Source organism: Pleurodeles waltl, chromosome 12, assembly GCF_031143425.1.
Source record: "Pleurodeles waltl isolate 20211129_DDA chromosome 12, aPleWal1.hap1.20221129, whole genome shotgun sequence".
Lineage (NCBI taxonomy): Eukaryota > Metazoa > Chordata > Amphibia > Caudata > Salamandridae > Pleurodeles > Pleurodeles waltl.
This window is the reverse complement of record NC_090451.1, coordinates 264,939,898-264,965,009: the sequence shown is the minus strand read 5'-3', so window position 1 is coordinate 264,965,009 and position 25,112 is coordinate 264,939,898. Positions and strand designations below refer to the sequence as shown.

Below are 25,112 nucleotides of genomic sequence, written 5' to 3'. Positions count from 1 at the left end.
ATGGGTCGGAAGCTTTTCAGGTCCTAGGGGTCCGCCTTTGGTTTCTTGAGAAGGGCGTTGATTTCGGTGAGTTTCCAGCTTTCCAGGAATCTTGCAGTTTCGAAGGAGATGTTGATGGCTTTCCGTAGATGTGGTGCGATGGCTGTGTCTGCTCTGTTAAAAGATGTGGTGTGGGCAGGGGTCTGATGGTGATCCGGAGTGAATGGAGTTCATGGTCTTGCGGGTTTCGTCGTCGCTGATGCTGGTCCAGGAGGTCAGTCGGCTGGAGTGGGTGGAGTTCGTGGTGGGTGGGGTAGGAGTGTCCGGAGTGTGAGGGGAGTTGAAGCTGTCGTGGATGTCCGTGATTTTTCGGTGGAAGGCGGTTGCTAGGGCGTCGCATAGTTCTTGGGAGGGGGTGATGTCGTTGACTGTAGCGTTTGGGTTGGAGAGTTCTTTTACGATGCTGAAAAGTTCTTTGCAGTCGTGGGCGTTGTTTTCTAGGCGGGTTTTGAAGGAGGATCTTTTTGCTAGCCTGATGAGTTGGTGGTGTTTGCATGTGGCATCCTTGAGTGCTGTGTGGTTGTCTGGAGTGCGCTCGAGTAGCCATATTTGCTTGAGTTTTCGGCAGTGGCGTTTGGAGGCCGTCGGTGAACCAGGTGGCTTTTTTGTTGATGTGGTTGTTGGAGGGTTTTCTGAGTGGAGCAAGGCGGTCGGTGCAGTCGTTGGTCCATATCTTGAGGTTGTGTGCGGCGATGTCAGGGTCGGTGGGGTTGACGGGCGGTTTCTGGGCTAATCACAAGATTAGCTCTTTTATTCACACGGGAAAACTCCAGGGAAAATTGCATACATAGTAGGGTGAGCGCCTTAATAAACAGCAAAGCTTTTTTTTATTTTGATGGCTTCTTACGTGAGGCAGTGCTGTAGTAGCTGCTATAGTGTGGAGGCTTGTATATTCCGCTGTAGAAGCTCATAGTGTAAAAATAGTACAATTAATCCACTGCAGTCAGAAGACTAGCTCAAAAGTGAGACAAGTTTTTCTCAGATAAACGCCTCAGCCCCCCAATTTTTGTCTTTGCTCCCCACAGGAGTCCTCATTTGAAAGTTGCTTCCCCATATTCTAATCAACAACAATGTATTCATTAGAGTGCAGTCTATGTCACAAGTTACATCACAACAGGAGATACCACGCATCAGCGCCAAGATGCCCCAAGGGTCACCACCAGCGAAACTTGTACAATAAACAGTCCAGCATTAAAAGTGAAAACAGCTAGCAGCCTGAGTGGGTGCTGCTGTGCCAGTGTAGATGTTTTTTGGGGTTCTTTGAAGTATCCTAATATGTAGAAAAAGCTTTTACAGATTCAATCAACAGCATCACACATTCCCATCATAGCCATCCAATGTTATGAGAGAGGGAATATGCGGTGTTAGCATCCATCAAACAAATGAAAGAATCGATGTAGTTTCTGCCAAAGTGATTTTATTTTATATATCCAGAAAAAATGGCTGACCAATGTCCTGCCTTCTTGGGGTCAGAATCGCCATCAGCCTGCCATCCACGAGTCAGCAATGCAAAACCAGAACGCTCGGACAGCTCAGAAAAGTAAAAGCAAAGCCTACAAGATAGATATATCATAGGATCAACAGCAATTTTCGCATAATTACAGATTTGTCACATTTACCACATAATCCATTATCTCCCGCGTAATATGTAGCTTTTAGCCCAAAAACAACAACAAAATTGTTTCTAGCGCAAATGGTTCAAAAGTTACTAAAAATGCAGCCGCACAGTAAAAATTATTTTGCAAAGCTGGACTTGTCACCTTTTTGTTGCTTATTGCTATATTTGGGTATTAAAATTGTACTTATGAGGTGCAACTAGTGCCCAGACAATGTTACAGATTTTAGAAATAATGATGTAATACTAGTACAAAATACACCACATAATTTGCCTTTTCTTGCTGCATAGTTTACTAAATCCTGCCGCGTAATTTGGCCCTCCCCTGCTGCACAATACCAGTGGCCCTGAATATAGCTAAAACAGTATAGTAGGGGCCTGGCCAGCCCATGACGGCAGCAGAAGTTTGAACTGGAAGCACCTGTCCTGGCCGTGGCACATACATGTTTTTCTACGTTCAGCAGAAACGGACAAGAACTTCCGCGGGGTAACTAACAGGGGCAGCTCCTTCGCAATGGCAAAGGAGCGCAGCCCCCTCTAGCTGAGCCTTTATTTTATTTTTCAGGTGCTGGCTCAGGCAGCAGCCTGTTCAGACAAGGGCGGGCTGGGCCATGAGAGGTGGTGGGGGTGGTATGAAAGAGTGCACATAAGTGTGCATGTGTGTTTGGCCGGCCGTCTCGGGCACAGACCCCAGGGTTGAGTCTGAGTGGCAGACCAAGCCGCTCAGACCAATCCTGACACTGCTTTCATGCTAGGTTTAGCACAAAAGCAGTGCCAGGATTCCTGGCTCTCCTGTGCTGGTGTCCCAGTGAATGCTGGAACACCATATTGAGGGAAGGAAGAGGAGAAATGGGGCAGGAGGCAACGGCTAAAGGTAAGTTTTTATTTATTTATCCCCCCCAGCTCCTCCCCCCCGCCCACCTCTCCCTTTGAGATTTGCGGCAGCCGCCACTGGTGACTAAGCTCCTGTGGTCCCTGCAGCCCTTCTTTACTTCCAAGCAGCGTGGCACCTTGAGAAGTGCTTAGCTCTGATCTCGGCCACGCTGGAAGCCAATGAGCTGAGGCTATTAGTCGTGGGCTCGCAATTGCTGACCGGTGGTGAGGGGGCCCGTCTTGAGGGCCCGCATCCTCCACAGGGAGTTTTATGGTGACCGCACAACTGGTGGAGACTAAGTGAGGAGCTGTACAAGCTACCTGTAATCGGAGACATTCACTGCCAGTCCTAGGATGGCGCTGCCAGGCTACTGCAGCTGCCATGCACATCCAACCTTGCTCTGCTTTGGAGTGGGGGCCCGGATCCAGGACCCCACACTGTAAATCAGTCCCCATTCACCCACGCCTTTGGAACACATGCCTGCAACAGAGGCCGTATATCTACACGTCACCACAATGGTGCGCATGAGCACAGTTAGGCAGATGCTCACTGTGTGTGGCATACTCTGTCCCCTACATAGGGAAGAAGGTGTTGCTAATGGTTTAATTGTTATTTCTTTACTCTTGGTTATGTGGGGTTTATAGGAGCCCAGTTAGCTGCTAAGGGACGGACTAGGGTGTGGAGAGGCATAGTTTGTTATGGAGCCCTACACCAGCTCAACCAGTGGATCAGACTTTACCATGCCTACGTTTAAAATAACACTTACAATGTGAGGGGCCTCAACAATCTGCTCAAAAGGCACTATCTTGAATGACCTATTCTCCCTTTCCACAGACTTGGGCCTGATCCAGGAAACTCCCCTAATGAGAAATAATTACTATACGACACTGGCCACACCCATATTACATTTAAGATCTCTGCTATGCTAAACACCAAAGGGCATACTAACAAATTTCCCTTCCAATGCTTCTGGGAAGTAGACATAGGTGTAACCCTAGACAAAGACCAATAGGACAAAATACTCATCCGCACACATTGATCTCTAGATAGATTTTGCTGTTATTAGTAGTTAGATCCAAGCTTTAGTAAAATCAATCTAAGTGGAATTGATATTGCCATAAAGGAAACAGCTCAATACTACTGTAGGAGTGCGGACACTATTTACAGACCTACGCACCCCCAAATAGGTTGACAGAAGACTTTTTTAACTCGGGCTGTAGGGTACGGTCTTGGAAGTATTTGCACCAGTCCTGTAATCCATTTTTTCTATCTCAAGATAATTATTAGCTACGTATAACATTGCTGTGCGCCAGTATATGGGCAAAATCCATCATAAATCTTATGTTTTAGTCTGTTTAAAACTTCAAAATGCCTTTGAAAAATAGTAGATTAATTCTTCTTTCAAAATAAATCCACTGAAAAAAAGTAAGGAGACACTTCACTGCCAAAGACTAGCACACACCTTTCGATGGGACCCAACATGTATGATAGTAAACATCACTGACATATCATGCAACAACAAACCACACGTCTGACCTTTGTGCGCAAAGAGGACTTTGAGCGCGAGTTACTGTTTAGATTGTACGGGTCACTAAAATTCAAAGTCAGCCTCTTCGCATTTCCAGTCCAGGAAATTATATGTAACTTGAGACTAAAGTCTCTCACTATGTTGATGTTGGCCAAGTACTGTACTTAAGTCTTTATCATATATAGGTCCCCATAAAAAGCTGACATAAAGGCATGCTTATTGGCAAGAGGGTAATAAATACATTTACAATTATAAAACTATAGCCACACCTGGAATAGCACATATCCGGAATGAAGTTTTTGATCAGGGTTTATTCTGATTCATACTGAGAATGGGGCATATCCATTCCTGTGAATTCTTCGGTTGGTTCCCTCCATACATGCAAGAAGACAGACAAGTAACTAAGACAAAAAGTGTTGAGTGAGGGATAACTCATAGGTTCAAGCATTTTTGGGCATTCCTTCGATCCTGGTCTAATACCAGTATAATATCCCTACACATGTGAAAGACAGCCATTTGCAAATCACAGGAGGCCACCAACCCTCCCACTCCACTAAGCCATTTCGCACCAGTTAGAGAAGATACTCCTCTAGTGGTGAACGATCAAGCATTCATCTACCTACTTAAGACATCCTAAAATCCTGGTTCCAATAAGTTCCCTCTGCAACCTTAACTGCAGCTCTAGAAATGCCACAGGTAATCTCCCATTCCTGCCTCATCCCCTACAAGGGGCCTCCAAAGCTAATGACCTCAACAGGTTGTTTCTCAATATCCTCCCCTGCCTAAAACACAAGGTTGTAGCCAAGCACCATGGTACTGCCCCAATAAGCAGCTTCTAATCAATCAACCGCTCACTCTTCTGCTTTCCCTTCTTCCTACACACCCAAAAATGTCCCTATGAACACACACAAAGTCACATATAGACTAGGCTCGTCATTAACACAAACTCCCTGATGCACCTCTTGAAAGATTTCTAGAGCACCACACTCTCCTACTTCGACAACCTGGTCCCAGGCAGTCTCACATACAATTCTGTATGGGAAAATGTTTCAATTAGTAGACTGATGAGTGGTTCCTTCCTTTTTTTTTTTTTAAGCACCTTCAATGCAGAGACGCCCCTCTGGAATAGTGATTTAAAAAAAAAAAAAAAAATTGTTTTAAAGACTTTTACTAATACATATAAGAAAAGCTAAGAAAAGCACTTTTTTGGGGGGACAGCCCACACACATTTCCTCCCTTATCCAAATGTTCATCTCATTTGAGGGAAACATCCTTGTTCGACACATCTTCCAGCTCCTAAAACACTTTAAAGACATTCAACCTTGTGCTGTTAGAGGTCTTTAGACGGCTATCAACTCAAGACAGGCCATTGCCATCTCAATAACTTCTACAATTCTAATAAGTGGCAGATGCTAGATACCCTAGAATATGGTGGTTTGTTAAGTACAACCAAGAAATGAAATCCCCTAATCTGCTAAACAGTGTATGGATCCGTATTTTCTGTGGTGCTTCTACTGGCTCACTCAAAGTGTTAAAAACTGCTTTCATAAATATATGAATTAGCCAGCCGTCCACTAAACAGCTAGCTGTCTGATCATCCACCTCCAGGACTTTGGATTTCTCCATTCTTGTGTCTCCACAGTCAAGATTGTTTAAAGCTACTAAGTAGCATAGAATGTTCACAGAAAAAGTATGAGACAAGGCAGAGTTCCTCTCATCAACTTATTTGGAAACCACATGCCCCAGAATCTATGTTCACAATCTTTTTTTAATTTTACAAAAACTGTTCCTCTGCACACACAATTACACCTGAATGATTAATGCCGGGAGGTAGAGGTCTCCCGTACTGTGAAGTCAAGGAGGAGACAAACCGCAAAAGACAAACCTTCTGTCCCATGTGCCTACTACCTGAAAGAAATGTAAATTTGTGCTACTGGTTAATCTGCAAATCTAAAGGTTGCTTGGGAGCTATTTCAACGTTTTTAATGGATGGAGTCATTTGAGCCTTCAAGGTGACAAAGATGTATTCTTTTTAAAAGGTAACAAAAGGTTGATATCAGCTGAGTACATCCTTTTAATAGGAAATTAAATTCTACTAGATGGGCTTGCAGCACCGATTGCACAACCCACTGAAGTAGCCTTTCAAACTTGTGTAAGACCTGCCATTGCAGTGCATGTGTGCGCAGTTTACAGCTGCACTAACTTGACAATTTTACTACACATAAATCACCCCTAATGTATGCCCTAGCGTATGTAAAAGTTAGGACTTGTACTTATATGTTTTACATGTCCTAGTAGTGACAAACAACTTATTTCATGTTTCACTACTGTGTGGGCTGCTCCTCTCATTAGGTTAGCATTGGGCATTCCCTTACATATGTCTAAGTGGTAATTTCTTATCTGAGAGGTGTAGCGAGACATGTTTGGTATTGAGAAATCCTGCTTACTGGTGTAGTTGGATCCTGCTTACTGGTGTAGTTGGGATTTCACATTACTATTTTAGAAATGCTACTTTTAGAAAGTGGGTATTTCTCTGTGCTTATAACTAAAGTGTTTTGCAGCCTGATTCCAATACACGTATAGGGCAGAGTGACAGCTACACTTGGTGCATACTTTCCACACAGCTATCACACAGGAGGGGCTGGGTGTGACAGAAGAGTTATCTGCATACTGAGTCATCTGGGGTGGGAAGAGGGAGGGTCGTTCACACCTTCCATGACAATAGGCTGTTTCCTGCCTTTTAACACAATGGGCTGATTGCATCCTACTGATGCCTGGAGACAGGACATGGTTGGAAGGGGTGTGTGTTTCACTTAAGAGGTTTCCTTTGAAGTTACCCCTAAACAAAGATATGGTTAGAGTATAAGTGCAAGACCTCTAACCCCATGTGTTTGGAGCACTTTTGGGAACCAGCACTGAACCTCTGCCAGAAAGACTGCTGAGCTGCAAAAGGCCTCATCTGGGATGCTCTTCTGCAGTTGTCCTGCTTCCTACTATCTGAGTGGCATAAAGGACACATTGGATTGCTTTTCTGCTTGTTTCCCTCCTGTCAGCTGCTTCCCGACTTTGGAAGGCCCAGGCACTACCAGGAGGAACTGCCACCCCTATAGCTGAGCTGGCCTGCCTGCCCCTCTTGTGCTCCTTTGAGTGACTCCCAAGAAACCATCCCAGACAGAGTGCCGATTTCGTGCTCCTAGGCCTCTTCCAAAACCCAGCGCCTGGGGGAGCATTTTATACGGTCTATTTATGTGTTATCCTAGCGTCCAGTGAGGCGCTTTACTGGTGGATCATAGTGAGCGCTTTCAAACTTTATTGCTGAAATGCACACTGAAGCACTCTAGATGTTCACTTCATCCCAACGTCAGTGCATGGGGTTCACTTTTATCAGCACAAAGTAAGCGCTGTTGTGCTGTGCTCTGACACCAAGCTGGCAGCTCTATTTTCCTGGGAGCTACGGGAGTGGTTGCTCCCAGAGTGTGAAGAGCACTGGGTTCCTGCTACAACAAGCGGCGTGTGTATTACCCCCCCTTGTCGGGCCACAACATGGAGGAGAGCATCACCTCACATCACCTTCCTTCAGGGGTGCATCGCGAGCAGTAAATCGCGCACCGGAGTGGCCGTGCCAACAGAAGGAGGCAACTCCAATGTACATGCTTCACTAGGTGGGCCACATTAGCAAGGGGCATTCCCCCAGCCCTGCCCCTGGAGCAGCTTTAGCAGCTGAAGAAAGGCTGCCTTCTACAGATGCGGGCCCAGTTGCCGTGGTACGCCCTGCTGGTGAGTGCTGGGCCTGGGTCTCAAGACCCTGAAGGAGGCTTCCTGCATTCTGGCACAGGCTGCTCAGTTCTGGCAGCTACCTTCTGGGAACTGATAGCGGGGGACCCACAGAGGTCTCCCATGTGAGTCTGGAGTTGTGCCCCATTACCTCCTACTTGTGTTGCTGATGTGGAGGACACTTGGCAAATTTCCTGAAGTATGGAGGGAGACCTCGATAGAGGCCCCCCATCAATATCTTGCATTGCAGGAGCACCACGTCAGATGAATTTTCGTGAAGGACAGACTAAAAGCGCCGGGGCTTCTGCGCTTTGCACACCAGGGCCTATTCTAAAGGAAACCAAGACAATTACCACAACTTGCATAATAGGTGGCCCAGTGCTTTGTGTGCTCTCATGATATTTTAGTGAGGTGTCTTGTGTTACTATTCTCCTTGGCACCATGTGCAGTATAGCTGTGATTCATGCCCACAACAGGAAATATCCATGAGGGACATGCTTATGGTGAAACCAGGGGATCTAGGTGTCCTTTAGTCAAACTGTTGCATTCTAGGCCCAGATGTTATGCTGTAATAAAATTTTTATTCTTGCACTAACAAAGAAATGAGTTCTACTGCAGAGTAGGCGTAGTATGCACAGAAATCATGATTTTTGTTATTTATAATGCCATATAATGATTCATGTGTTGTATTGATGCATTTCAGGACCTCAGCATTTCTAGATGGCAGACCACAGATCGCTTTGGTACCTGCATTGTCACCCTACTGAGTGCCATGGCCCCGATTGTTCCATGGGCACAATGATTATGATCTCTCCTATTTACATCTAGGATACAAATAATATAGAAACATATTTTTATAATCCTGTGTCAAGTCTCTTATGTAGTGCATTTATTGTGTAGCTGGCGTGAGTGTGTTGCGCAAACACTTTACACATGATCTCTGGAGATAAGCCCAACTGCTATGCACCAAGCTCCCAGGAGGTGAGCACAGGTTGTCTTCAGTGTGCAACTGACTTGCCCTGCCTTACTAGAGTGGTGGGTTCTGCCTGGCTGAGGTGGAAACCTTAGCCAGCCAGAAGCCCCATTTCTAACATTCCCCATTACTTTTTAGTTCTGGCCTTTGGGATAGCTTTGGCTTAAGAATATTGTTTTTCCAAAACAAATCATACACTATACACAAACAGAAAGGAGGGTTTTGGACAGTGGTGTTCATCAGTTGGTCAGTTAAATTGTCATTGATATTTTATTTCTGCCCATTACAGGCTCCAACATTGGTGAGTGGGTCATCCCCCCTCAGTTATTGGCTCCCTTGACTGAGTGATTATAGCATGCTGGTGCCCATCCATGTTAAAAAAAAAAAAAAAAAAAAAATCTTCAGTACCAGGACAAGCAAGTCTACATCTTCTTTGTTTTTGTTGTAAACTTTTTTCCTTAAAACATATTTTGTCCCTCCCCCCCCTACTTAAGTGCCTGGCACTACATAGATCCATCATCTGCTCACTCTCCTCTCTAAGCTCGGTCTCAGTCCAACTGCCTCTTCTCTTTAATAAATCTTCCCTGCAGAGCAGCTTCTGAATTTTACAAAAGCGCACAATGTAGCAATGAAATAATGCTGTGGAAACGGACTAACAGAAGAATATAAGTATGTTTACACAGTCCTGATTAATTTCGTTTAAGCTTTGTAACTATCACAGTGACAAGGACAATAGAATTTATTGCAATGCAAAACTAACCAGTCTATATTTGTATCAGGTTTACCTTAATCAAATATCCCAACTATTTAATAGTCGTTTTCCAGAGTTTCTCATTAGTTGTTAAATTATAAGTGCATGAGGAAAATACAGCTATAATTCCAAAATTGTCGCCTTTGTGTTCTCTTCTATTATTAATACAGTTGAATTCTGACATTTGAACCGGAATAAAAACAGTGGCCTTTCCTCTTTTTGATTCCAAAGTGCCAGTCACATTTCTTTGAGTGTTTTTGGCAATGTGTTTATTGCCTTTGGAAAGCTAGACCGGACTTCCTTTTTCTGACACGAATTAGAAAGGGAGCTTGGTCTTCCGAAGGTGGAGAGAAGAGAGCACTGGTTCGCGCCACACTGAGTATCAATAAAATCACCCTCCCTAGCAGGAAGTGAATACAACATCCCTGAAACCTACTGCAGCCTTTTGAAAAAGTGGCTCTTTAAAATGGACCAACAGATCAAATTACTCAAAATTCACTAACGTTTAATTACTTTTTAACCATTAAAACTATTTTTCCATTGTCCTTTCTGTAAGCGCTTATTTGAACAAGTTCTTCTCGAAGATAACTTCAGGTTTCTTTAACTGATGTTATAGAAACACTGAATAAAAATGAATGCATGTGAATCGGGGAATATGCCACACATAGTGAATAGTTTATCATGTAACAAAAGTGAGATTACTAAAACAGCCTATTCTGGGAACGTGCAAAACAGCTGTAATAACTGACATCACAACGCACACTGCATGGCATGGCTGCCACGGGTAAGGAGAAATGCACTCAATAAAAGCTTTCCCTATGTATGCGATATGGATGTCGCCACCATTGCTAGCAACATTACATTACCACCAACATTGTTATCACCACCACATTACCACAATCACTTCCGCCAATGCTAATATATCCTCCACCATTACTGCTACCAACACCATTAACAATAACATAATTGGAATTATAAAAATCACCACTATAACTATTACCCTCACTATCAACACCAGTATGACCTCTTTAGCTTTCACTGCCACTGCGGCAATCATCTTCGTTATTGCCAGCATTACCAACACGTCCACTACCAACACCAGGGTAAACACTGATGACACTATGACCATTGTAGCCCCTACAAGTAATACTAACATGATTACCACCACCATTATCAGTAGCACCATCACCACCAGTATTACCATAACCATAAACACCACACTATCATCTCCATTACCAACACTGCTACCACATTTACCACCAGCATCATCACCACTGTAACACAACATGGTAAATCTTCTCAAGAAGATGTTTATTGTTACACAACTCAGTGGTAATAATGGCAGCATTACCATCACTACCATTATAACTATTACAAAACCATTGCCACCACCACATTACTACAAACACCATTATTGTCATCACCACGACCTCTATTAATCATACCTTTAGCAGAACCATTGCTATCACCATTGGCCCCCAAACCACCAGTACCTATGCCACTACCATCGCCATTAGACTATAACCACTGTTACCAGCGCAACTTGAACCACCATCACTTTCGCTAACACCTTCAGGACCACCATTACCACTGCCGCAGTTACCACCGTCTCCATATCCACCACCACTGTGCCAAGCACTAGAACCACCATTTATCCACAAACCCACTACAATTGCTAACAAAACTTTCATTATCACCACTTTTAACGATACCACCTTACCAGCACCAGTCACCAACACCATAACTTTCCGCTACCACTATCATCACCACTATAATCTCCACAACCAGTGCTTGAAATGGAAAAAATAAAGTGCAGGTACTCTGTGCTAGAGTACCTGCTTGTTTCTGAGAAGTGCCGGTACTCCCCAATTAAAAGTATTACGTTTTTCTTGAGATGTGCCGGTACTCTCCCGCTCAAAATTTAAAGAACTGTCCACAACTATTACTATCACCACACTTGCCACCAACACTAACATCACTGTTGCAACGACCACTACCAACAGCACTACTAACACTATCAGTAACTGTACCAATAGAACAGGCACTGCGCACAACACCATCACCATTAAAAGCATCATTGTCACTATTACCAACAGCACTATCACCGTCAACACCAATGCTATTACCATCACCACTACACCACCAGTACCACCCAAACACCATCTCTACAACTGTCACCATCATCCACGGCACTATCACATTCTCCTGTGTTTGTGTGTAAGAACATTGTGTGCTCAACAATGTTTACGAGTGTAAGTGAATGGGTAAAGCGGGGAAGTCACAGAGCTTGCTACAGAAAGAAAAGACCAGGCCTATTGGCTTTTCCAATGCTTGTTTTTAATTTACTTAAACCGCTGCCTACAATAGATCCTGAGCCCTCTCGCCCACTGCCAGCTTTCCCTCACCTCGTCCCGCATCCCGGTTCCTGCCCCAATCGCCTCCTACAAAATCACTCACTTTTTCAAGAAGTTCTGATGCTCCTATGTGGTCTCCGTTCTCAGACTCCATGGGACCTGCTTCACAGTCCTCGCCTTCATTGGCAGCCAACGGTGACAAGCCAGCCCTGTTGCGAAACGTGCGGCCCCTGGTCTTCCCCATCACAAGCCGCAGCAGCTTTTAAAGATTAGTTTAAGTGGCCATGCGAGAAGTTCACATGGAGGCAGCCATGGCTTTCTTTCTGCACATGCGTGCTCAGTCGCCACCGCATTCTGCAACACTCAGACAAAGACATAGAGGACGGACACACAGTCGACGTTTTGAACTTCACAAAAGTAGGAAGAAAATCGGACGGAAAACAAAACTATTGTTACGTTGAATCATATAAAAGGAGTAATTCGTGTTCGAAAGATACACGAAAACAAATTAAAAGGACTTTTTTTTATTATACGCGCGAATTTATTTCACATTTACAGTGATATGCAGCTAGAGTCTAATGCACGAAAAAAAATGCAATATTGGTAAATGTGTTCACCTTAAAACGGTATTCAGTTCTAGCAGACGAACATTATTTTGTAAACGCTGACCTATGATCATTCTAAGATGTCCGCCAGTTGCCATGTTGGGTACCAGTAAAACATATTAAGGGTTGCTTTTGCTTTGCCATTTCCCTACTTCATCGAGAATTAAGTTTCTTATGGAACAGGCGGCATACTAAGCTCCCCTTTTCGGGACCCCTGAGATAGTAGTCCAAAGGAGTGAGTTTAAAGGTATAGGCCACAAGTTATGGTTTTTACAGATCGCTTTTAAATGTCTGTTGGGAGTAGGTTTGCCACCTTTTCAAGAAAATAATACTGGCCATTTGTTGTTGTTTTAAGTTTCTGCAAAAGCCCGGACCTGATATTAAATAGGACTTTAAAACAAATCGTGTGTATTTAATTTATTTCATGACTTTTTGGCTGTTGTTTAATTTAATTTTATGTCAAGACCGGAGGCTCCTATTATGCTTATCTTTCCTTGCTTTAATGTAATAGCAGCAGTCAAGAAAAAAACTACAATTCCCAAGAGGCAAAAGAAAAGAGCCAATGGGAATGAAACAGTAGTACCACAACATTAACCAATCATCAATATACACAGGTATGAGAAATTTCCTAGCTATCGAGAAGGAAAGTTTCAATTCCATTAAGGACACGGAGGCGAGGATTATGCATCATCTTTCTTCACTTTTTATTAACAGCAGTGTAAGCGGGTCTCCTCGACCTCGCCTTCCAGCTCCTCCGACTGGCGCCTTTCGCGCGCCTCAGCCGGAGGAATCTCGCGTTCCCATGGAGACATGGGAACGCCTACTGACGCTTGGAACCTGGATTTCCGGGTCCCGGCATTAAAAGAAACTACGGACTCCAGGTACGGGGAGGAGGAGTTCTCTCCGAGAACTACACCAACGGAGGAAGACCGCAAGTCGCCGCGTACGGAAGACGAGGAAGTCGAGCCAGACGAGATTTCAGGAACCGGCAGGGGATCTCCAGAGAAGACCAGAGTCCCGGAGAAGAGCAATTTCCGCCACGACCCCAGAGGGTCGTGGCTTTACAAGGTACGGTCCTTGTTCCAAGGACACCGCAAACCCGTTTCAATACCGGGACACAGGGGAGAGGCAGGCCGAGAGAGGGGAGGGGGCTGAGGAGGGTATTTAAGAACAGGGACACCAGAGAGAGTGTGTCTAGAACTAGTAGAACACTTGGGGAAGCACGGAGAGAGTCATTTTTACCACAAGTGCATCAATCCTCGCACCCACTCACAGCTGGGTCTATCTCTATATACCCTCTCTACCTCTATCTCGAGGTCTTTTTCCCTCTCCCTGCATGTCTAAATTAAAACTACGCAATTATCCCCACAACCCACTTACCTTTGTTTTCGCTCCTGTTTTTCCTTTTTCCGGTTCCATCTGGGAGTTCACGCGATCCGGGGCCGTCCACCAGGAACCTATAAAGACAAGAAAAGAGACGTTAAAGAAGAAATCCGCTGGAGTACAGCTATCAAACTTTTGTTACCTCATTCATTTCCGTTATTTCTTGTTTTCAACCTCCTAAAACAAACCCTCTTACTAAAATACGGCTCAGAGTCCTATACCGCCGCTCACCCCACCACAGTGGTGTCAGAAGTGGGATAGAGTCCATAGGCGGTACATAGAGGCAAACAGGATGGGGGAGAAACCTACGCTAGAGGATATGATTAAGCAATTGGCGGAAGGTCAGCGACACCTTCAACTGGTGTGGGAGGCTCATCAAAGGGAAGCAAAAGAGGACCGAGAGGCCCTACAAACGGCATTAAAAAGCCAAGCCACCATCATGGCTAATAATCAGCTGGAGCATGAGACTGCGCTCCAGAAATTAACTGATACCATCGCAGCCAGCAAAGTACATCCTAATGTCCCGAGCTCTGTCCTACAAAAGTTCCAAGAAGGTGAAGACCTTCTACACAAATTTCGAACGTGTGGCATCCTCGGCCCAATGGCCGGAAGAACGCTGGGGTCAATATATTGCTCCCCTCCTGACGGGCATACTCCAAACAGCATACCAGGCTGCTAATCCCGGGGGTACTACCCCTTACAAGGATATTAAGAGTAGTATCCTAGAAAGGGTGGGACATGACTCAGAGTACTATAGGATGAAGTTCAGGAAGGTGAAATGGGGACAGAGCGAGGATCCCCGTACCTTCTATTTCAGGGTTAAGGATCTGGGGCTGAAATGGCTGGGACCGTTAGGAACAGACTGAGAAGACGTCATTAAAGCTGTTATTCTAGAACAGTACCTAGATTCCCTCCCAGGCAGTACAAGGAGTTGGATAAGACAGCACCCCAAAATAGATACTGAACTGGCTGGAGACCTGGCCTGCGCCTATCACAGGTCTATTGACGATAAGACTCTAGGCCCCAGGAACAATGTCAAGCCTCCCATCGGACCCCTCAAATATTCTCCACGACGACCACCAGAAGAACCAGGGACCCATAGACCAGGAGAGGCAAACTCCATGCAACAACCCCAATGTTTTAGCTGTGGGGAGTGGGGTCACATTGCGAGGATGTGCCCAAGAAAAGGCGACGGGTAGAACCCATGGAAATTGGGGTCACCAGGGGTAGGGTATTGTGTACTGGTAGAGGAAACCTTATGTCCAAACAGACTATAAAAGTAAACGGAACCCTAATAGAAGCGCTGATCGACTCGGGCTGTAGTCAGTCAGTAATACGCAGAGACCTATTAAGCCAAGCAGATCGGACCCCGAACCAGTGGGTTACTATCTGTTGTATTCATGGGGATAAAGAGAACTATCCACTGGGGCTGGTCAGAGTAGAGTGGTTAGAGCATCAAGATTTTCTTCCAGTAGGAATTATGGACCGATTGGTAGAAGACTGTGTCATAGGTACAGACTATATCAGGTTAACTGATCTCTTAGATAAAACAAGGTCCCCCGTGTCATCTCCTGATTGGTGGTCGGAAGCACCGTTTTCTAACAGTCATATTGAGGGGTCCCCAGGTCGCATAAAACTGACTAGAAGGGAGAAAAGACAAGAGAAGCAAAAATATCAAAACTCAAGGTCCGAACAAAACCCGGAGAAACTAGTAGCCAGTACAGACAACACCACTATCTCTTTCCGAGCTAGCCAGCGAGAGGATCCCACTCTATATCATACATGGAAAAAAGGCCAAAACGGGATCTACAAATGAGGTGGGTCCTTATTTTTCAATACATAGGAACCTTCTCTATAGAATCACCACGTCCACAAACGGAGAAAAGAAACAACTGGTCGTACCCGAACCCTATCTGAGTCAGGTCCTATTCTTAGCCCATAACCAGCCAGGGGGAGGACATTACGGTCGGGAAAAGACTGAGGAATATCTGTTAAGGCGATTCTATTGGCCGGGGGTTTATGCTCAAATCAGAAAATACTGCACACAGTGTCCTAGGTGTCAGTTAATAGACCCAGGAGCTCTGAGGAAAGACCCTTTACAACCCCTGCCCATTATTGAGATTCCATTTTGTCGTGTTGGTATGGATTTAGTCGGACCACTCTTGCCATCATCAAAGGGACACACTTATATACTAGTCTTGGTAGACTACGCTACCAGATATCCGGAAGCAATTCCCTTACCTAGTATGACCACGAAATCAGTAGCCCAAGCCATGATAACCTTCTTCTCTAGGGTAGGATTTCCCCAGGAGATACTAACAGACCAAGGTACTCCTTTTATGTCGGCCCTTATGAAACAGATCTGTAAAATCCTAGAGATCACACAGATAAAAACCTCAGTATACCACCCCCAAACTGACGGTTTAGTGGAACGCTATAACCGCACCATCAAAACTCTGCTGAGGAAAACAATTGAAGACTCCAGAAAGGACTGGGACCAGAAACTACCGCTGGTTCTCTATGCCATCCGGACTCATGAACAATCCTCCACGGGACATAGTCCCTTCGAACTAGTATTTGGGAGGCAACCCCGTAATTTACTTGATATGGCCTCAGAAATGTGGGAAGAAGAAGGAGATGAAGGAAAACCCCTATTAGAATATGTCAGTAAATTGAAATCACACTTACAGGTAGTATGGGAAGATGTACGGAAACATCTAGAGAAGGCTCAGGCGAACCAAAAGGCTTATTATGATCAGGGGACCAAGCTACGGTCCTTCCAGCCTAATGACCAAGTCCTAATAATGCGACCCACCTCCGAAAACAAGCTGTTAGCTAGATGGCAAGGGCCCTACAGAGTGATAAAAGCGGTTTCCCCCGTCACATATCTAATCGAATTAAATCAGCACCCGAAAAGGACCCAAATATACCACGTTAATTTACTGAAGAAGTGGGAGGAACCAGAAGACACTCCCAACCCCTCTGCTACCGGGTTTTTAATAACCCCAACCACTGCTTTAGATATGGACCTCTATCCCACCAATAGCGAAGAACAGCGGGAAGGTCCACGTATAAACGCTTCTCTTACCGAAGCAGAAAAAAAACAACTATCAACCCTGTTACATAATCATTCACAGTTTTTTTCTGGTACACCAGGTAGAACTACATTAATCCAACACCGTATTAGAACACCGGAGGGCCAAACCATTCGCCTACGACCCTACCGGATCCCCGAAGCACGAAAACATCTTATTGAAGAAGTAGTAAAGAAAATGCTAGCCTTAAAAGTTATCGAACCATCCACAAGCCCCTGGTGCTCCCCGGTGGTTCTAGTTCCTAAACTCGACGGATCTGTTCGGTTTTGTATCGACTTCCGTAAGCTAAATGACATATCTCTCTTTGACACATATCCCATTCCACGAGTGGATGATTTACTGGAGAAATTGGGAAATGCCCGATATATGGCCACCCTGGACCTAACGAAAGGTTACTGGCAAATCCCACTCGCCTCTTCCGACAAAGAGAAGACAGCCTTTGCAACCCAGTCAGGCCTTTATCATTTTACTGTCCTTCCCTTTGGCCTTCATGGGGCTCCAGCTACATTTCAACGCTTAATGGATCGGCTTTTAAAACCGTTCCAAGCGTTTGCAGCGGCTTACTTAGATGATATTGTAGTCTTCAGTGACACCTGGACTGAGCATCTACAACATCTCGAGAAGGTGTTCTGCACCTTAAATGAGGCCGGCCTTACGGCCAACCCAAAAAAAATTGTCCTAGGAAACACACACATCACCTATCTCGGTTACTTTATAGGTAACGGGGTTCTACAGCCACAGAAAGACAAGATTGAGGCTATATTGCAAGTGCCAGTGCACAAAACCAAGAAAGAACTTCGATCCTTTTTAGGTCTGGTTGGATACTATCGCAGGTTTATTCCCCAGTACTCCACGATTGCCACCCCTCTCACTGATCTCCTAAAGAAATACTATCCCACCAAATTACCCACATTCACCGACTCTCAACTCATCAGCTTTAACCGGCTCAAACGGTCCCTCACGACCGAGCCCGTTCTTAGGTGTCCAGACTTTTCCAAGTCCTTTCACTTATATACGGACGCTTCCAACGTCGGTCTAGGTGCTGTCCTCACTCAACCCGACAATGAGGGTCACGAACATCCCATAGTATTTATCAGTAGAAAACTACTTCCCAGAGAATGCCACTACCCCGTTATTGAGAAGGAGTGTCTGGCTATTAAGTGGGCCGTGGAGAATTTACAGTATTATCTATTGGGCAGACCTTTCATCCTATATACCGACCATGCCCGTTGACCTGGTTAGCCTCACATAAGGACACGAATACTAGGGTATTACGTTGGTTTCTGGAGCTTCAACCTTTTACTTTCCAGGTCCGCCACATTCCGGGTGCCCAGCAGGGTCCTGCCGATTTTCTTTCCCGGTTTCCCGACTCTTCGGTCCTCTACCAGTTCCGATCATGGATCATGGGATGGGGAGTGTAGGTGGGTCTCCTCGACCTCGCCTTCCAGCTCCTCCGACTGGCGCCTTTCGCGCGCCTCAGCCGGAGGAATCTCGCGTTCCCATGGAGACATGGGAACGCCTACTGACGCTTGGAACCTGAATTTCCGGGTCCCGGCATTAAAAGAAACGATGGACTCCAGGTACGGGGAGGAGGAGTTCTCTCTGAGAACTACACCAACGGAGGAAGACCGCAAGTCGCCGCGTACGGAAGACGAGGAAGTTGAGCCAGACGAGATTCCAGGAACCGGCAGGGGATCTACAGAGAAGACCAGAGTCCCGGAGAAGAGAAATTTCTGCCACGACCCCGGAGGGTTGTGGCTTTACAAGGTACGGTCCTTGTTCTAAGGACACCGCAAACCCGTTTCAATACCGGGACACAGGGGAGAGATGGGCCGAAAGAGGGGAGGGGGCTGAGGAGGGTATTTAAGAACGGGGACACCAGAGAGAGTGTGTCTAGAACTAGTAGAACACTTGGGGAAGCACGGAGAGAGTCGTTTTTACCACAAGTGCATCAATCCTCGCACCCACTCACAGCCGGGTCTATCTCTATATACCCTCTCTACCTCTATCTTGAGGTCTTTTTCCCTCTCCCTGCATGTCTAAATTCTAAAACTATGCAATTATCCCCACAACCAACTTACCTTTGTTTTCGCTCCTGTTTTTCCTTTTTCCGGTTCCATCTGAGAGTTAACGCGATCCGGGGCCGTCCACCAGGAACCTATAAAGACAAGAAAAGGGACGTTAAAGAAGAAATCAGCTGGAGTACAGCTATCAAACTTTTGTTACCTCATTCATTTCCGTTATTTCTTGTTTTCAACCTCCTAAAATAAACCCTCTTACTAAAATACGGCTCAGAGTCCTCTGTACTGCCGCTCACCCCACCACAAGCAGGTTCAAAGTTCAACAATAAAAATGAACTACACCACCCATGGGACCACATCCCCATGGCAACCAATGTCCAATCACTATACTATCTGACAGTCCGTAATAAATATCCCTCCGTGCCGACGTCTGTCCTCGACTTCACTGCAATAGGAAGTTAGGTTGTCGCTAGGATGGTGCAGTTTCTGTTCCTAGGAAGAAATGTGAACAATGAGATTGGAACCCATGCCTTCCATGTATAAACAGGTGAGGTAAACAACAGTCCGGAGATCCCACTCCCCTCAATAGAAGGAACGACAATGTATGCAACATCATAAACTGGCTAGAAGATACAACCTTAGAAGACCACAGTCTCAAATCAGGAAAAAATGAATACCACCTCCAGATCCGGTGAATTCGTCCTGGGTGGGCGACATGCCCATGATGTCGGGTGGGATAATCCTCGCCTCTGTGTCCTTAGAATAGAATTGAAACTTTCCTTCTCGATAGCTAGGAAATTTCTCATTCTATGTCAGGACCGGAGGCGAGGATTATGCACGTTTAAAGCTTACTTACCACCAATGAGGCTGCTTCGTGAATAGGTTTAAAATAGAACTTTTTAAACGTAGATTCTGACAACCAGTTGGCCGCGTTCATGATGTTCCCTTCCCCCTACCTGAATGGCTTTGGAGGCCATGGCCCCCCGGGTGGAGTGAGCTCCAAAGACCTGAACATTACTGCCCGCTTCCATCAAGACCCATTTGACCCACCGAGCAATGGAGGGGAAGGAGACTGCCCTGAAGGGCTTCTTAATTGAAATCTGCAATTGTCTTTTCCCCAGTGGGCGGAGTTCGGCCGTCACTTCCTCATATGTCTTTAGACACCTTACCACACACAGTTTGGGCGTCTGTTAAAAAACTGGGTAAGTTACCGACCTGGTATTACACTTTGTCCGTCTGGATTTCGTGAATGTCACACCCTCAGGAGAAAAAACCCTAGTGGATATATCCAGAGCTTTCACATCCGAGACTCGCTTGCACGAGATGAGGCATAGCAAAGTAGCTAGCTTTGCTGACAATTCTTTCCGTGAAAGATACTGGTTGTCTTGCCAGGAGGTCAAAAGACGCAGAACTTGGTTAACATCCCATAGCGTAGAATACCTGGGTTCAGGAGGTCTGGTCAATCTAATGCCTTTCAGTAGTTTGCACACCCATGGGTGCTCCCCCACCAAGCAATTGTTAATCAGGGGGTATCCCGCCGATATCACGGACCGAACCGAGTTAGAGCAGTAAGACTGACCTGATTCCGCTAGATCGGCTAATAAGTTTATGATATCTGTAATTTGGGCCCCCATGGGATTGACGTGCCTTCCCACGCACCAACGAGCCCAGCGATTCCAGGCTGATCTGTACCTCTTACGGGTGCTCGGCCCAAGCCTGTCCGATAAATATTTCAGCCTCCTGTGAAAGTCTGTGGTCCATCCAACAAGACCAAAAATCTTCCAAGCCACCAGAGAGAGGTGGCCCTGAAGGACCAGCGGGTGTGACTGTCCCTCTGGATTCAATAGGATGGTCGGGCCGACCGGAAGCGGAATCGGGAGATTGCAGGAGAGTTCCAGAAGGGAAGGGAACCACACCTGTGACCTCCAGAGCGGGGTAATCAAGATCACTGTCGCCCCTTGGTGACGAATCTGCGCTGTCACTCTCGGGATCAAGAGGAAAGGGAGGGGGGGGAACGCATAACTCTGATTCCATCCCCAATCCTGAAGGAAAGCGTCCACTGCCATCGCACCGGGATCCGGACACCAGCTGAAATACTGGGGAAGTTGGGCATTCCACCTGGACGCTAAGAGGTCCACTGAACAGGGACCCCAGCGCTTCATAAGTGCGAGGAATACCGCTCTGTCCAGTCGCCAATCGCTGGGATCCTCCAGATATCTGGAGTTCTAGTCCGCCAGGGTGTTCTGGGAGCCCGGAAGGTACTCCGCCATCACCAATATCTGCTGTTGGAGGCAGAAGTGCCAGAAGTCCTTTGCCAACTCTGCCAGGGCCTTCGAGCGGGTGCTCCCCAAACGGTTGATATACTGTACCGCCGAAATGTTGTCCATTCTCAGGAAAATGCAACAGGAGACCTTGTCCTGCGTCAGGGATCTGATCACGAAGGAACCCACTAGGAGTTCCAGGCAGTTGATGTGAAGGTTAAGTTCCCGCTGAGTTCAGCGTCCCCCGTACGAGACATCCCCACATCGAGCACCCCAGCCGTAGCGGCTGGCGTCTGACTATCACAAGGTGCGGCGAGGTTCCAAAGATCGCCCTGCCATTCCACGCCTCCATATGAGCCAGCCACCACTGGATCTCCGTCCGCGCCTCCTAGGGGAGATATATCAGCTCGGAGTAAGTAAGGCCGCGCCGCAGGTGATGAGCCTTGAGGCGCTGAAGGGCCCTGTAATGAAGTGGGCCCGGGAAGATGGCCTGAATCAAGGATGGGAGGAGTCCCAACACTCTGGCCAATTGCCGGAGCGAGATCCTGTCCCGCCTCAAGACTTTTGACAACTCCTTCTTGATTTTTGTTACCTTCGAGCCTGGGAGACTGAGGGAGGCCGCCTGGGAGTCGATTAGGAACCCCAGAAAGGTCATGGACTGAGAGGGAAGAAGGTCAGACTTTTGGGAGTTTATCATGAACCCCAAGTCCTGGAGGAGCCGAATAGTTGTGTTCGCATTGGAAGACTGGTCCATCAGGAGGATGTCATCGCGGTAAATGATCAAGCGGATCCCTCAAGACCGTAGGTACTCCACTACTGGTTTGAGCAGCTTTGTGAAGCACCAAGGTGCAGATGACAGACCGAATGGCAGGGACTTAAACTCGAACACCTGATCCTTCCATAGGAATTTAAGGAATCAGTGGTGAGGGGGAAAGATCGGGACTGTAAGGTAAGCATCCTTGAAATCCAACCAAATCAGCCAATCCCTGTGCAGCAGGAGATCCCTGAGCATGTGAATGCCTTCCATTTTGAAGTGCCAGTAGACGACCCACTCGTTGAAGGCTGTGAGATTGATGACTGTCCGGAAACCCTTGTCTTTTTTCTCTACGAGAAAGAGATGGCTCACGAAACCTCTTGGGTGACGGGCAGACGCGCAAATTGCTTCCTTGCGCAGGAGCTCCTGGACCTCCGTGTCTATCAGCGCTGCGTCCGACTCCGAAATGACCAAGGGACGCGGTGGTACTTCCTGAACAGGAGTCCCCCAGAACTCAATGTGGAAGCCTGACACCCACTTGTGAGTAAATAACCGAAGCCTCCCCCGAGAATATGAGGGGAAAAAAGGGTAATACTCACCGTTGGCACCTGCGGGGGCGTTTGCTCCACCCCGGGCGCCTCTTCTGCTCTTCCCTCTACCCCGATTGGGGAAGAAGTCACCCTGTCAGCCATCTCTCCATCCGTTGTTCCTTGAGGTGTAAGAACTGGGGCCTTGCTGGTACGCGCGGCCGGAGGAGCGAACCCTGCCTCTTCCGGCCCTGCCAAAAACCTTCCCTGGGAAGATCTTTTTAATGGAGCTTTGCGCCTTGTCAAGCGCTGAAAAGGTGGCTACAAATTTGCTCAACTCCTTCACGAAGGGGTCGCCAAACAGAATCCCTTGGGCAATAGCCCCAGCCTCTGAGTTGGAGCGTTCTCCTAATTTGGGGTCGATCTTAATGAGAAGGGACCTTCTCCTTTCCGCCGAGAGGGCACAGTTAGCATTTCCCAATAGACATAGCGCCCTCTGGGCCCATCCCGCTACGATATCCGTAGGCATGGGACTATTGTTGCGCTTCGCGTGCTCGGCGAGTTGAATAATCTGAGTTAGGGGTCCCAGGACGTCCAGCAGCTTGTCCTGGCAACCTCTCCAGGAGCGGTCTATGCCCTTTTTGGGGACCCTCACATATTTCGCGAAGAATGTGCACATCTTCAGGTCGATTTCAGGAGTTGTCGCTACTTTGTCTGGCAGAGTAGGGCGAGGGTATTCGGCCCACAACCGGGCTCTAACCTGCTTTTTGAGAGGCTGCCAGATTTTGCTGGCGACATAGTCTGCCACTCTCTTGTCTGGGTGCCATTCCGGGGATCTAGGGTGGTATATATCCTCTGGCTGAAACATTTCCGAATCGGAGTCCTCAGCCTCCTGCGGGTCAGACAAATTAGAGGTTGGACGCCACGGACGCCCTGAATCCTGTTCCTCCTCAGAGGAAGAATCCCCTTCTGTGTCCCCGTCGACCCGCTTGGGTGACCCTGAGTCAGGGTCTGGTATGTGGTGAACAGCTTCAACGGACTCTCTGGGTTTAGAACGCTCCCGGAAGGGTGGCCGCTTCAGCGTGCGTGCACTCTTATGGAACGCTTCGGTAAGGATACCGAAGCCCTCCAGGTACCCCGCGTCATGCTTGCAAATTTTCTTGGGGGCCACCGAACCCTTATAGTCAGCCCCCGTCCCCCCAAACGTGCCTGTCCCCTTAAATACATGATCCGATAGCTTGGCCACACTATCCTTTAAGGGGGCCAAGGCCCTACTGATGGCCTGTTTAAGGAGGAGATCCACCTCAGGGGGAAGTGCTTGCTGAGAGGAGCCCTCCCCAGGGGAAAGGGTGGGGTAAATGTCGTGGTCCTGTGAGGACTGCATCAACGGACACAGAGAGGTTAATGACAAGAGAAAAACTCCCTTAAAATATACACAGGGAAGCCCCCACGCACTCCTGTCAGGAAACTTGGAGACCGCAAGGCCTCGACGCATGATCCGCGATCGCCGCGTTACTCTCGGCAAGAAAGTTGAAGCAACCGCAAACGCAGTGTAATGCGGGGGTTGGAGGGTTAAGAGTGAGCAGGGAACTCACTAGAAAACCTAGCGCGTTGCCCTGGGGCGATCGAGCGCTTAACACGGCTCCAATCGCTTAAGGAACGCTTTGGGTACCAGAGCGCGCGAAAGAGCGCCCTCTGGAGGACCTGACGTAGATTCAAAACCAAGCCATGCTCGGGCAATGAAAAATGCCTACCGCACGTCCCTGTTGCCAAGGCAGCAAGGATAAACAAGCAGACGCACGGCGAGCACAATGCGAAGCAACAAGAATGAGGAAAAAGTCAATAAGCACAAGCAAGCACTCTTCCAACTCAGAGACAGTATGGAATGACACTTAACTGACGAATGAGCAGTGAAGTAAGGAGACGGACGTAGGCAGGGAGGGATATTTATACAGACAGTCAGATAGTATTGTGATTGGACATGGGTTGCCATGGAGATGTGGTCCCATGGGTGTTGTAGTTCATTTTTATTGTTGAACTTTGAACCTGCTGTTAATAAAAAGTGAAGAAAGATGATGCAAAATCCTCGCCGCCGGTCCTGACATAGAATTATGATGTCACTTGACTGCGAACAGCCCTCTTTTCTTGCTGCTCGCTGTCAAGTTAAGTACTATTCCACATTTCTTTATTGATATATTAGCTGTATAAGTTATTTATTGGTGTTTTCTGCTTAATTTTTTATTCTGCTTACCGTGTTCACGCTACTGCTACCTATTCCCCTTTTAGTCGGCATATTGCTGCTTTGCCGTGCACGTCTTTCTTTCAAATGACAGTTTTTTCTGTTGTTTCAGAGGTGGCCGCCATTTTGCCCCGCGTCTTCGGAACGGATATTTCTTTGCCAAGCGCTGCAGTCTGTTGCTCAGTGTGAGCCGATAATTTTGTTTCAGGCAAGTGCTACAGCCGGAACTCACTTCCTCGTTTCTAGCTATTTACACACCCCTTCTCTCCTTATCATTCACGTCCATAGGTGGGGCCCTCTCTTATTATCCACTCCCCTG

The 25,112-nt window shown here is 46.8% G+C and overlaps 1 protein-coding gene and 1 long non-coding RNA gene across 2 annotated transcripts in view; one reads left to right on the top strand and one right to left on the bottom strand.

Moving 5' to 3' along the window:
* The window catches only part of HEATR3 (HEAT repeat containing 3), a 239,440-nt gene extending 227,187 nt beyond the window's left edge, over positions 1-12,253 (bottom strand). Inside the window, exon 1 of the mRNA XM_069218649.1 lies at positions 12,012-12,253. Within this exon, the coding sequence (XP_069074750.1) occupies positions 12,012-12,152 (141 nt within the window). The 5' untranslated portion in view covers positions 12,153-12,253. The remainder of the gene's footprint in view (positions 1-12,011) is intronic.
* LOC138268718 (uncharacterized) overlaps positions 1-25,112 on the top strand; it is a 39,725-nt gene that overhangs the window by 9,922 nt on the left and 4,691 nt on the right. The window contains exon 2 of the long non-coding RNA XR_011200059.1: positions 24,906-25,001. This is a non-coding gene — a long non-coding RNA (uncharacterized lncRNA). The remainder of the gene's footprint in view (positions 1-24,905; positions 25,002-25,112) is intronic.